At 45.3% G+C, this 12132-nt stretch overlaps 1 protein-coding gene across 1 annotated transcript in view; it reads right to left on the bottom strand.

The window, feature by feature from the left end:
* Positions 1 to 12132, bottom strand: part of DNAH8 (dynein axonemal heavy chain 8) — a 621721-nt gene that overhangs the window by 209668 nt on the left and 399921 nt on the right. Inside the window, exons 54-55 of the mRNA XM_075064269.1 lie at positions 7455 to 7692; positions 3551 to 3693 (exon numbers count right to left, since the gene is read on the bottom strand). Of these exons, the coding sequence (XP_074920370.1) occupies positions 3551 to 3693; positions 7455 to 7692 (381 nt within the window). The remainder of the gene's footprint in view (positions 1 to 3550; positions 3694 to 7454; positions 7693 to 12132) is intronic.

Genomic DNA, 12132 nt, shown 5'->3' with positions numbered 1-12132 from the left:
ACCATTGCTTCTTGTTCTGTCATCTGCCCACTTCTGAGAACAACTACATCCATCCTCTTTGGAACCCCCCTTCAGGTAACTGAAGGCTGCAATCAAATCTCCCCTCACTCTTCTCTTCTGCAGACTAAATAACTCCAGTTCCCCATCCTCTCCTCATAAGTCATGTGCCCTAGCCCCAATCATTTCACTGTCCATCCGCGGGACTCTCTCAATTTGTCCACATCCCTCTGTATGGGAGACCAAACTGGATGCAGTACTCCAGGTGTGGCCTCACCATGCTGAACAGATGGGAATAAATCACTTCTCGATCTGCTGCAATGCTCCTACTAATGCAGCCCAATATGCTGTTGGCCTTCTTGCAACAAGGACACACTACTGACTCATACCAACTTCTCATCACTGTTAATCCCCAGGGTGCTTTTCTGCAGAACTTCTGCTTAGCAGTTGGTCCCCAGCGGTAGCAGTGCATGGGATTCTTCCTTCCTAAGCGCAGGACTCTGCACTTATCCTTATCAAACCTCATCAGATTTCTTTGGCCCAATCCTCCAATTTGTCTAGGTCACTCTGGACCCTATCCCTACCCTCCAGCTTATCTACTTCTCCCCCCAGCTTAGTGTCATCTGTGAACTTTCTGAGGGTGTAATTCATCCCATCATCCAGGTCATTGATAAAGATTGTTGAACGCAACCACCCCAGGACTGACCCTGGGGCACTCTGCTTGATACGGCTGCCAACTAGACATCGAGCCGTTGATCACTACCCATTGAGCCCAACAATCTAGCCAGCTTTCTATCCACCTTATAGTCCATTCATCCAATCCATACTTTTTTAACTTGCTGGCAAGAATACTGTGGAAGACTGTATCAAAAGCTCTGCTAAACTCAAGATATATCACATCCACTATTTTCCCCATATTCAGAGAGTCAGTATTTCATCATAGAAGGCAATCAGGTTGGTCAGGCATGACTTGCCCTTGGTGAATCCATGTTCACTGTTCCTGACACCTTACTCTCCTCCAAGTGCTTCAAAATAGACTCCTTGAGGACCTGCTCCATGATTTTTCCAGGGACTGAAAGGGCTGACCGATCTGTAGTTCCCCAGTTCCCTTTCTTCCTTTTTAAAATATGGGCACTATATTGCCTTTTTCCAATCATCTGGGACCTCCTCGATCACCAGAATTTCAAAATAATGGCCAATACCTTGCAATCACATCAACCAACTCCTCAGCACCCTTGGATGTATTAGATGGACCATGACGTCCAGCTTTTCTAAATAGTCCTTAACCTGTTCTTTCACCTCTGAGAGCTGCTCACCTCTCCCCATACTGTGTCCCAATGCAGCAGTCTTGGAGCTGACCTTGTCTGTGAAGACGAGGCAAAAAAAGCATTTGAGTACTTCAGCTTTTTCCACATCGTCCATCACTATGTTGCCTCCCCCATTCAGTAAGGGTCCCACACTTTCCCTGACCTTCTTCTTGTAGCTAACATACCTGTAGAAACCCTTCTTGGTACCCTTTACATCCCTTGCTAGCTGCAACTTCAGTTGTGCCTTGGCCTTCCTGATTACAGCCCTGCATGCTCTAGCCATATTTTTATACTCCTCCCTAGTCATCTGTCCAAACTTCCACTTCTTGTAAGCTTCCTTTTTGAGTTTAAGCTCAAGATTTCACTGTTAAGCCAACCTGTTTGCCTGCCATATTTGCTATTCTTTCTGAACTTCAGGATAGTTTGTTCCTGCACCCTCAATAAGGCATCTTTAAAATACAGCCAGCTCTCCTGGACTCCTTGCCCTCTCATATGAGCTTCCCAGGGGATCCTGCCCATCAGTTCCCTAAGAGAGTCAAAGTCTGCTTTTCTGAAGTCCGAGATCTGTACTTTGCTACTCTCCTTTCTTCTTTTTGTGAAGATCCTGAACTGAACCTTCTCATGGTCACTGCTGCCTAGGTTGCCACCCACTTCTACTTCTCCTATCAATTCTTCCCTGTTTGTAAACAGTAGGTCAAAAGGAGCATGGCCCATAGTTGGTTGCTCCAGCACTTGTACCAGGAAGTTGTCCCCACCACTCCCCAAAAACTTCCTGGATTGTCTATGCATTGCTTTATTGCTCTCCCAGCAGATGTCAGGGTGATTGAAGTCCTCCATTAGTACCAGTGCCTGTGATCTGGAAACTTCAGGTAGTTGTCCGAAGATAACCTTGTCTACCTTATCCTTCTGATCCGGTGGTCTGTAACACTCGCCCTCCATGATATCACCCTTGTTGCTCTCACCTCTAAACTTAACTCAAAGACTCTCAACAGGCTTTTGCATGTACTGTTTCTTGCATGTACTATTTTTTGCAAACCCTCTGGGATTACAGAAAGTGAATTTTACACACTGAAATTAAATAAACCATATTAATACTCCAAAGATTTGTTATTTACTTCCAGGTGTATTCAAGGTATTGATTTTGCTCTTGAAAATTATTTTTGTTTTAGATTGCTACTAAATGAGAAGCATTCTCTCCCTTTGTACTTTCATGACAGTTAGGATCAGCCATTGCTTTTCCATTGAAAGAACTTCATATAACCACGGGTGGTGGCAGGCTGTTTTTAGCGGATGTCCCTTGACTCTGAAATCCACCTTCCCAATTCATCTAAGAGAGCATTAATCTGTTGATACTCAGAAACTGATGGTAAGATCTCCTCTAGCCTTCTTCCTCAGAGGAAAAAAGACTGGGGTTATTTGGATTATATTTAACATGTTTTTTGTGTGTGTATGACTAATTCTATTATCTTTTACACAATAAGCTTTATTTTAAGTATTTTATGTGGACAAAGAGACACTTGTGAGGGCAAATTTGTAGATAACAGAAATAATGTAAATACAATTAAATAAATTGTGATACAGGAGAGCCAGGGAGCAGTGGGAGAGTGGTAGAGGGGAAGTATATAAACCCTAAGCTAATTAAGATGTGGTTCCCTGAAGACTAGGGAGGGTTGCTATACGTTAATTGGAGCACTTGTAGTCAATTAAGGCCCTGTTAGCAACCTAATAAAACCCCCTCCTTCAGGCAGTCAGGAGAGAAGGAGGAAGGAGAGAGGACTGGAGCTTGGAGATGTGCTGTGAGACTTGAAAGATCAGAAAACTGGAGTAAGGGAGCAGGAGAGGGAGACTTCCTCCCCCAGTGTCTAAGGACGGAAGGTACCCCACCCAAGGGGGAAGAGGGTAAGGACCTGCAGGGATTGAGAGGGGCTGGGACTCAGAGTGAGGAGCAAACTCAGACCCCTCCCCTGCTTCCCTCCTTTACCACCTTCCAGGGCCACTACTGGGGCCCTCGGTGCCCCAAGAGCAGGGGTAAGGGGTGGCATCTTAGCCCCCCCCCCACCAAGAAAAGCACAGGACACACCATACTACATTGGCCATCTTGTCACAAAATGTACAACTTGACCAAATCTGAGTAGAGATAGAGAATGTAATGAGGGATTATCACATCCCTGTTTTATGACAGGAAGCCTCTTTATGTTACACCATATATATTACCTTTGCAATTAAATAAGAAATAGTGTACTTACTTTGTGTTGCTTAGCAATTGTTTCTACCAAAAACTGAGTTCTGACATTGTCTACATTTGGAACCAGAATAGATGCATAATCTGGGATACTTTCTGTTGGATAAACATATTCCTGAACTCTTTTATTCCAGTGTTCCCAGTCACCTAAAAAGAGCAACAAATGGAAAATATAGTACCTAATAATTCACTGTTTGCATTTAGTAGCTCTGCTAGTCAAAATATTGTGTTTTCTCCCCTCTGCAGTAGACCCAAAGAGAACTCAACAACAGGTAGTTTAGTAGCAGAAGAAGCTGTCTGGGGAGTGAAGCTGTCATACTCAAAGAGAAGCCTTTCTCTTCTGTGCCTCCTACCAAGAGGACAAGGAAATGCAGGGTGTGTAGGGAGGCTTCAAATTTATTCCACGTCTCTGCCACAAACCAAAAGAAGATGGTGAACTAACCAACTCCTTCTTGGTGCAGCAATTTGAAGTTATGATTGGAGAAAGGAATAACCTTTAAAATGCTACATTTTTAAATGTGTACCTTACATTGTTGGAATGGCAGTTTGCATCTGAGATTGGCTAGCTTCTTGGTTCTTTGGAATTTCTATTTGTTGCCAATAGACAGAGCCTCACATAGCCCAACTGGTCTAAAATCTGATAAAATACTTTCTGGTTGAGGAATTATTCCAACAGATCTACTGTTTGTCTGCTTAACCAGTTGGACCTCATGTTCAGGTTTCCTTTTGTATTTCTATGTCGGAAGGTGTTAATGGCTGCCATCAAGAGGATGACAGTCACAACCCCCCTTTTAAAACCGTATTGGTGTGATAACCACCCTCCTTCAGGCTCAGTGGATGGAGCAATTAAATGCCTCGTCACTAGAGGCAGACTAAGATTTATTGGGGCCCTAGGCACAAAGAACATTTGGGCCCTCCAAATTCCCCCTGTCATGGGGCCCCACCCCCTGAACCTCCCCTTCCCCCCATGGCCCTGCCTCCTGGCCTAGCCAGAAGCCAGGTGGTGGTAAGAGCAGCCTAGGGAGCCCAGCCCACTGTCAGGAAGCCTGCACCATCCACCTGCCATGAGTGGTGTGCCATAGGGGGCAGGGACATGGCCCCTCCGACCCTCCACCCAGGGCAGATGGAAGGTCCCAGCTCCCCACAGCTGCCCGGGCTACCTGGATGGCTCTTATTACAGCCTAGGGTGATCATACATCCTGTTTTGACCAGGACAGTCCTCCGTTTAAACCCTGTCCCAGACATCCCAACTTTGTTAGCAAAACTGGACATCTGTCCATTTGTACTTGCCAACTGAGTTGGCAAGAGCTAATAGGACAAATGCCCAGTTTTCTGGGAAAGGGGCTGGGGGGGGGTAAGCAGCAGGGTTGGGGAGGCACAGACTTTGGCCAAGTCTTTGCAGGGGAGGGGTCTGGGACAGGTCCATGGGGGATGGGTGGAGGAGAGGGGCTTGGGTCACATCCACATGTAGGGGGAGAGGGGCTCGGGACTGGGATGTGTATGAGAGGGGGGCTCAGGCCACATCTACACAAGGAATGCGGGGGAGAGGGGCTCAGGACCAGGGGCAGAGGCTCAGACCAGGTCCATGCATGGGGGGAGAAGGGGAGGCTGCGGAGAGGGGCTCAGGCCAGATCCATGAACAAGGAGGGACATGGGGGAGAGGGGTTTGGGTGAGCGGCTCGGCCAATTACACATGGGGGAATATGCTCATTCTACTATGGCTGGGGTCTGGGTTCTGGCCTGGCCAGGGCCTCAGAGGAAAGAGTAGGAGCAGGGTGGAAGGCCCCAGGGAAGAGGAGGAGCAGGGGTGGGGCCAGCGTTCTGCCACTCCTGCAGGGGCCCCCTTATTAGCCAGGGCCCTGGGCACGGACCCCGGTGGCCCAGGCAGAAATCCACTCCTTCCATTTATGTAGTAATAGGAGTACTTTACATAGCATTGGAAACAATAGGAAGCAACTGCCCAAGACACTGAGCCACATGAAAAAGAGATCCAGAGCTAACATGTGTGGGCTGAGTGGTTTCCCTGGGACTAACTGCAAATGCTGGGGCTAGGGTTTGATTGGTTTCAGCTGTGTATGTAAGTAGCAGAAAGCCAGTGGAAAGCAAGAGAAGCAGTTGTGAGCTTGGCCTTGGGAGGCAGCTGAGTGACAGAGCTTCTTTTTGGCACAGTGCTCAATGAAAAGACAGACTTGGATTCTGAGCCTCCCATTGTTTGTTTTTACTGTGTTCAGGGAAATGGGATTTTGTGTACATTCTTTATAAACAGGATTTCACCAAAGAAATACTTGACTCTCCTGTCGGATTAATAAATGGCATAGTAGTTCCATAGGACAGTAGGAAGTTACTTCTGTAATGAACAAAAAGTAATGACTAGTTGACCATTATCAACCCCAAATTATAAAGTAATCCACATGGATGGAAATTTAAATTGATACTAAACATCCCAGGAATTGCTAAATATTATAGGTGATGATTTCCTAACTCTAAAAGTGTTGCATCCAACATGGGGGAAATCTATATTAGACCTTGTCTTGACAGTTAAATAGGAATTGACCATGGAAAGGAGGGTCCAGTAGGGGAGACACAGAAGATCCTTTTCTGACAAGAAGGCCAACAAAGTAGAGGGGACCAAACAAGTAAGTGTTCGTCCATCAGTGCTGACGTAAATTGACAAGCTGGAATGATGAAGAGGGACCCGGTAAGGGTGAAGACACCATTCTCAACAGGCCTGAAGAGGCCAGAGTCAACAGAGCTACATCAAATGCAGCCAATGAGTGTCTAGATTTGTGGTGATTCAAATTGGTACCGGAGGACTTACTTCAAGTCTTCTTAGAAGATCAAGACTTTGAGCACTTGTCAGCATGGAATGCTTGGAGGAGCTGATGGTGAAGGTAAACAGTGACATTTCACACCAGACTTGTTCTTTGAATCACAAACAGCCAAAGGGGCACTGCTTGTGGACTTTGAATTTGCCACCTCGCAGGGGCTCAGTTCTGATGGGCGGCGCATTACCTCTCTCATATGGTAAACTCTTGAGATAGAAATCTGTTTTTTGTCTTAGTGGGAAGGAGACACAAATAGAGTATTTGTCCCCCACTTGGTCCTCACAAAAGCAAATCAAGCCGCTCTTATGCCTGTCTGTAACAGGGAAAACAGCCCTATGCATTCCACACTGCTGGAAACCTGGGGATTTTTTCCATAATATCTGGTGGATTTACGTAACTAAATACTATAACCAATTAACCTAACTATACTACACTAAATATTATCTATAACTATGTATGCTATAGGAATTTTGAAAATCAAAGCAAATGCTATGGGTGGGCTTCAACTCTTGCCATGGGGGTGAGAAGGAATTGACAGGGAGTTGGTGACAATGCCCCTTTTATGCTCTCATCTCAGTGCATAAGGAAGTGGCACATGCATTGCCTAGTAGTACGGAAGGCAAAAGTCGTTGACTCAAATGTATTGGATGCACATATACCTGCAGTGGAATGTATATGTGCACAATAAGTCAAAGGAGAACCAATACTGTTTGAGGAAAAAATGTGACAGATAAAGTAAAATTAATCTAGTACAGAAATAACATGCTCAAAAATTACCTATAGTGTAGACTAATTAAGGAACCTCAATAGAAAGAATCCATGAAAACTAAATTAAAAACAAGAGGTATAAAAATTATTACTAATCCAAACAGATCTCAACTCCTCCACTGCTTACCTCCAGATATATAACTTGCATTCAGATTCCATAAGATTAGTGTGCCAATAGGGTCTCAGCAAAAAGAAAAGCTCTGACCATGTGACCAAATAATAGGTAATTATAGAGTACTTTTATATTTCTAACGAACCTTATTTATTTAAAAAAAAATTAATTATCAAAAAGAATGCCAATGTGTTTTCTCTTACCATAATCAGTAACATGAAACTCATACATTGTTTGATTGGTGTGTTTAGGGATTTCTGGCAAATCTAATTTGCTATCATTTGCTCGAATGAAGGCTTCCAGTTTATCCCTGCTATCCAGCTCCAGAAGAGCACCTAAACTCCACATTAATCCAAAAGCAAACAATTTATGAAGATGTGCTGGAGATGAAATACCGCCTTCTTCCTTTGAGGGAATCAACCCCTCCAAAAGATTAATAGACTGGAAATGTATAAAAAAAACAGCATTAAGAAAATACTACAGTCAATTTTAGCTACATATATATTCAGACATTTAAAAATACATTTCGAAAACCAGTCAAGGTTGCTAAAGGACAATGTCGAACTCAAAATTATAACAAGAAAATATAGAGTAAAGCCATATACATATAACCATGGGTAAAATTTTCAAAGGAACCTACGTGACTTAGTAGCCCAAGTCTCATTTTCAAAAGTGACAAGTATTTAGGAGTCTCTCTCTCTGAAAATTAATCAGCTACATCTTTAAAGGTATTTGTGGTGACTAATTCACAAAGAAACATTGTCACCACTTTTAGATGACCAGAAAAAAAAAGCCTGAGTTTCATAAAGCCTGAGTTTGGCACCTAGACTCCCTATATAATGTATGAGGAGAGACAGGCATCACTGAATAGGATTCACAAAAGCCAGCATGCTATGCAGCTCCTCGCCTAAGACCGCCCATGGTAGATTTCAAGCTAAAGGGCGTGTGCTAAGCCTCACTCTCCTCTTGGAGACAGGTACCTAAGGTCGGGCTCCTGTGAGGCACCTCCTTTGCTTGGGATTCTCAGAAGCAAAATCTGTCCTGGCTTTAGGCACCTACTCCATTTCAGCAAGAAGCCCAGGAGGACAAGGAGGAGGAGGTGGTAGCTTATAACTTTTAACCCACTGATTAGAGTATTCTTCTGGGATGTGAGATATTCCTTCTTCAAGCCCACCCTCTACCTGAGCAGCAGAAGAGAATTAAACTAGGATCTGCTTCATCTGAGGTGAGTGCCCTAATTACTGTACTATAGGGCTCCCTTATTCTTTCCTGTTGAAGCTGTTCCACTGTGGATAAATAATAAAAAAATCATTGGCCCATCATCATCATCTAGCCATTTTGTGTAAGCTCACCTATAAGGACTGATCTAGTAGGCAAGGTCTGAATACACTTACTGTATCAGGTCTCTCAGGCAAGTTAGGCAGACATGTGAGGCTGCAGCATGCATGCTCAGAGGCAGTAACATAGGCATCTATGGAACTTTTACAGCAAAAAAATAAAAAAAGCACACTGACCGAGTTTATGTGCCTACATAGGGTTTGGAAGCAGCTGAGTGGAGGTTTTGTGAATCACAGTAGCAGTTAGGTGTCTAAGACCTTTTGTGAACCTAGCTCATAGTCTTTAAATCTATGGCAGAAGATGAAAAAATAATGCTCATCTGTAACAGACATTTTCTGCCAAAAACAAATAAACACTCTATTTGAAAACACTCGGACTCCTTCCATCTTGAATAGGAAAAATACATAGAAACGTGCCAAAGTACAAGAGACAAAGTGCAGATCACCTCAAAGAGAACGCAGGCATGCACAAGCGTGCATGCACACACACAAAAGTTCCAGAAGACTGCATGGCTTATTGATGTCTCTGCATCCCTTCACACCAACTGAGATGCCTTCAAACATCTTCACAAACTAGGCAGTACTCACCAATCAAGTAGTCTTCAGGTGTAAGTCCAAAACTCATACTGAACCCAGTGGTCCAATCCACCTCAAAAAGGGAAAAGCTCCTAGGTTCCATCCCTTTCTCAAGTATGAAATTGATTTACTTGATGTAGAGCGCATAACCCTCTCACCCTCTGCCCTATGGGCTAGAACCCACAAGAGAACACCAGACAAGAAAAGAGACTGGTCACCTAACAAGAATGACCACCCTCTTTCCAAAAAGCTAAAAACAACAACAGAAAACGGGGTGTGACATTGTCTGATTAAAATATAACCATGATGCAAATCATTATTGCTACCACAGTTATATAATTGCAACGAATCTTATACAAAGTATAACTCATGGCCAGAAAGGGTTAAACAGCTTGCAGGCTGGATGACCCAAAGCCAACCTTTAAAGTCATGTAGAAAGGTATGGAAATGGTAATTAGGGCCATTCATGCTAAACAGGCTAGAACTTTGAAATGCAAACCTATATTGTTAGAAGTGATGCTAATTGTGTGTATCTTAGCGTATGTCTACACTACGGGATTATTCCGATTTTACAGAAACCGGTTTTTTAAAACAGATTGTATAAAGTTGAGTGCACGTGGCCACATTAAGCACATTAATTCGGCGGTGTACGTCCATGTACCAAGGCTAGTGTCAATCTCCTGAGCGTTGCACTGTGGGTAGCTATCCCATAGCTATCCCATAGTTCCTGCCGTCTCCCCCGCCCTTTGAATTCTGGGTTGAGATCCCAGTGCCTGATGGGGAAAAAACATTGTCGCAGGTGGTTCTGGGTACAGCCAACCATTTTGCGCCTTTTTTCCTGGGTGAACTGTGCAAATGCCATAGCACAACAAGCATGGTCCTGCTGAGCTCAAGACAGCAATGCTGAACCGGGACCTGCAAAGCCAGGCGAGGAGGAGGCGGCTACGGCAGAACGGCGACGAGAGTGATGAGGACATGGACACAGAATTCTCTGAAACCGCGGGCCCCTGCGCTTTGGAGATCCTGCTGGTAATGGGGCAGGTTCTAGCCATTGAACACCGATTTTGGGCCCGGGAAACAAGCACAGACTGGTGGGACACATAGTGTTGCAGGTGTGGGACAATTCCCAGTGGCTGCAAAACTTTCGCATGCATAAGGGCACTTTCATGGAACTTTGTGACTTGCTTCCCCCTGCCCTGAAATGCCAGAATACAAAAATGAGAGCAGCCCTCACAGTTGAGAAGCGAGTGGCAATAGCCCTCTGGAAGCTTGCAAGGCCAGGCAGCTACCGGTCAGTCGGGAATCAGTTTGGAGTGGGAAAATCTACTGTGGGGGCTGCTGTGATGCACGTAGCCAAAGCAATCACTAAGCTGCTGCTACGAAAGGTTGTGACTCTGGGAAACGTGCAGGTCATACAGGATGGCTTTGCTGCAATGGGATTCCCTAACTGTGGTGGGGCAATAGATGGAACCCATATCCCTATCTTGGCACCCGGAGCACCAGGACACCCAGTACATAAACCGCAAGGGGTACTTTTCATGGTGCTGCAAGCACTGGTGGATCACAAGGGACGTTTCACCAACATCCACGTGGGATGGCCAGGAAGGGTTCATGACGCTCGCGTCTTCAGGAACACTACTCTGTTTAAATGGCTGCAGCAAGGGAATTACTTCCCAGACCAGAAAATAACAGTTGGGGATGTTGAAATGCCTGTAGTTATCCTGGGGGACCCAGCCTACCCTTGATGCCATGGCTCATGAAGCCATACACAGGCAGCCTGGACAGTAGTCAGGAGCTGTTCAACTACAGGCTGAGCAAGTGCAGAATGGTGGTAGAATGTGCATTTGGCCGTTTAAAGCGCGCTGGCGCACATTACTGACTCGCTCAGACCTCAGCCAAACCAATGTCCCATTGTTATTGCTGCTTGCTGTGTGCTCCACAATCTCTGTGAGAGTAAGGGGGAGACCTTTATGGCGGGGTGGGAGGCTGAGGCAAATCACCTGGCGCTGATTACGCGCAGCCAGACACCAGGGCGATTAGAAGAGCACACCACGAAGCGGTGCGCATCAGAGAAGCTTTGAAAACGAGTTTCATCACGGGCCAGGGTACGGTGTGACTGCTGTGTTTGTTTCCCCTTGATGAACCCCCCCTTGATTGACTCATTCCCTGTAAGCAACCCACCCCCCTTCGATTACAGCTTGCTTTTAAGGAAATAAAGTCACTATCATTTAAAAATCATGTATTCTTTATTAAAATTCATTATAAAAAGAGGGAGAGAACTGACAAGGTAGCCCAGGGGTGTGGTTTGGGAGGAGGATAGGAGGGAAGGAAAAGGCACTAAAAAAATTCATTTCAAAAGTAATGACAGCCTTTGGTGGGGCTGTCCACGGGGGTGGAGTGGGCGGGGTGCACGAAGCCTTCCCCACGCGTTCTTACACGTCTGGGTGAGGAAGATATGGACATGGTGAGGGTGAGGGTGGTTACACAGGGGCTGCAGCGGCACTCTGTGACCCTGCTGCCATTCCTGAAGCTCCACCATATGCCGGAGATGTCAGTTTGATCACGCAGCAGCCCCAGTTGTTGCATCCCGCCACCGCTGATCTTCCTGCCTACCACCTCTCATCTTCCTCCTGTCCCATGTTCTCTCCCTCATCCTCAGTTTGGTCCCTCCTGTCCTCACGTTCACTGGCATCTTTCCTGTAATTTGATACCACGTCCTTCCACTCATTCAGATGAGCTCTTTCATTGCGGGTCACTTCCATGATTTCGAGAACATTTTTCTCTCGTCTTTTTTTCCCTGCCTTATCTGAGATAGCCTTCGGGATGGAGTAGGGAGGCTTGAAAAATTTGCAGCTGCATGAGGGAGGGAAAAAAGGAGAGAAGTATTTAAAAAGATACATTTTACAGAACAATGGCTTATACTCTTTTCACAGGTGAACAACACTATTCACCTTACATAGCACATGTG

This window comes from Chelonoidis abingdonii, chromosome 3, assembly GCF_003597395.2.
Source record: "Chelonoidis abingdonii isolate Lonesome George chromosome 3, CheloAbing_2.0, whole genome shotgun sequence".
NCBI classification, from domain to species: Eukaryota; Metazoa; Chordata; order Testudines; family Testudinidae; genus Chelonoidis; species Chelonoidis abingdonii.
The sequence above is the reverse complement of the archived record's forward strand: the minus strand, read 5'-3'. Positions and strand labels throughout refer to the sequence as shown.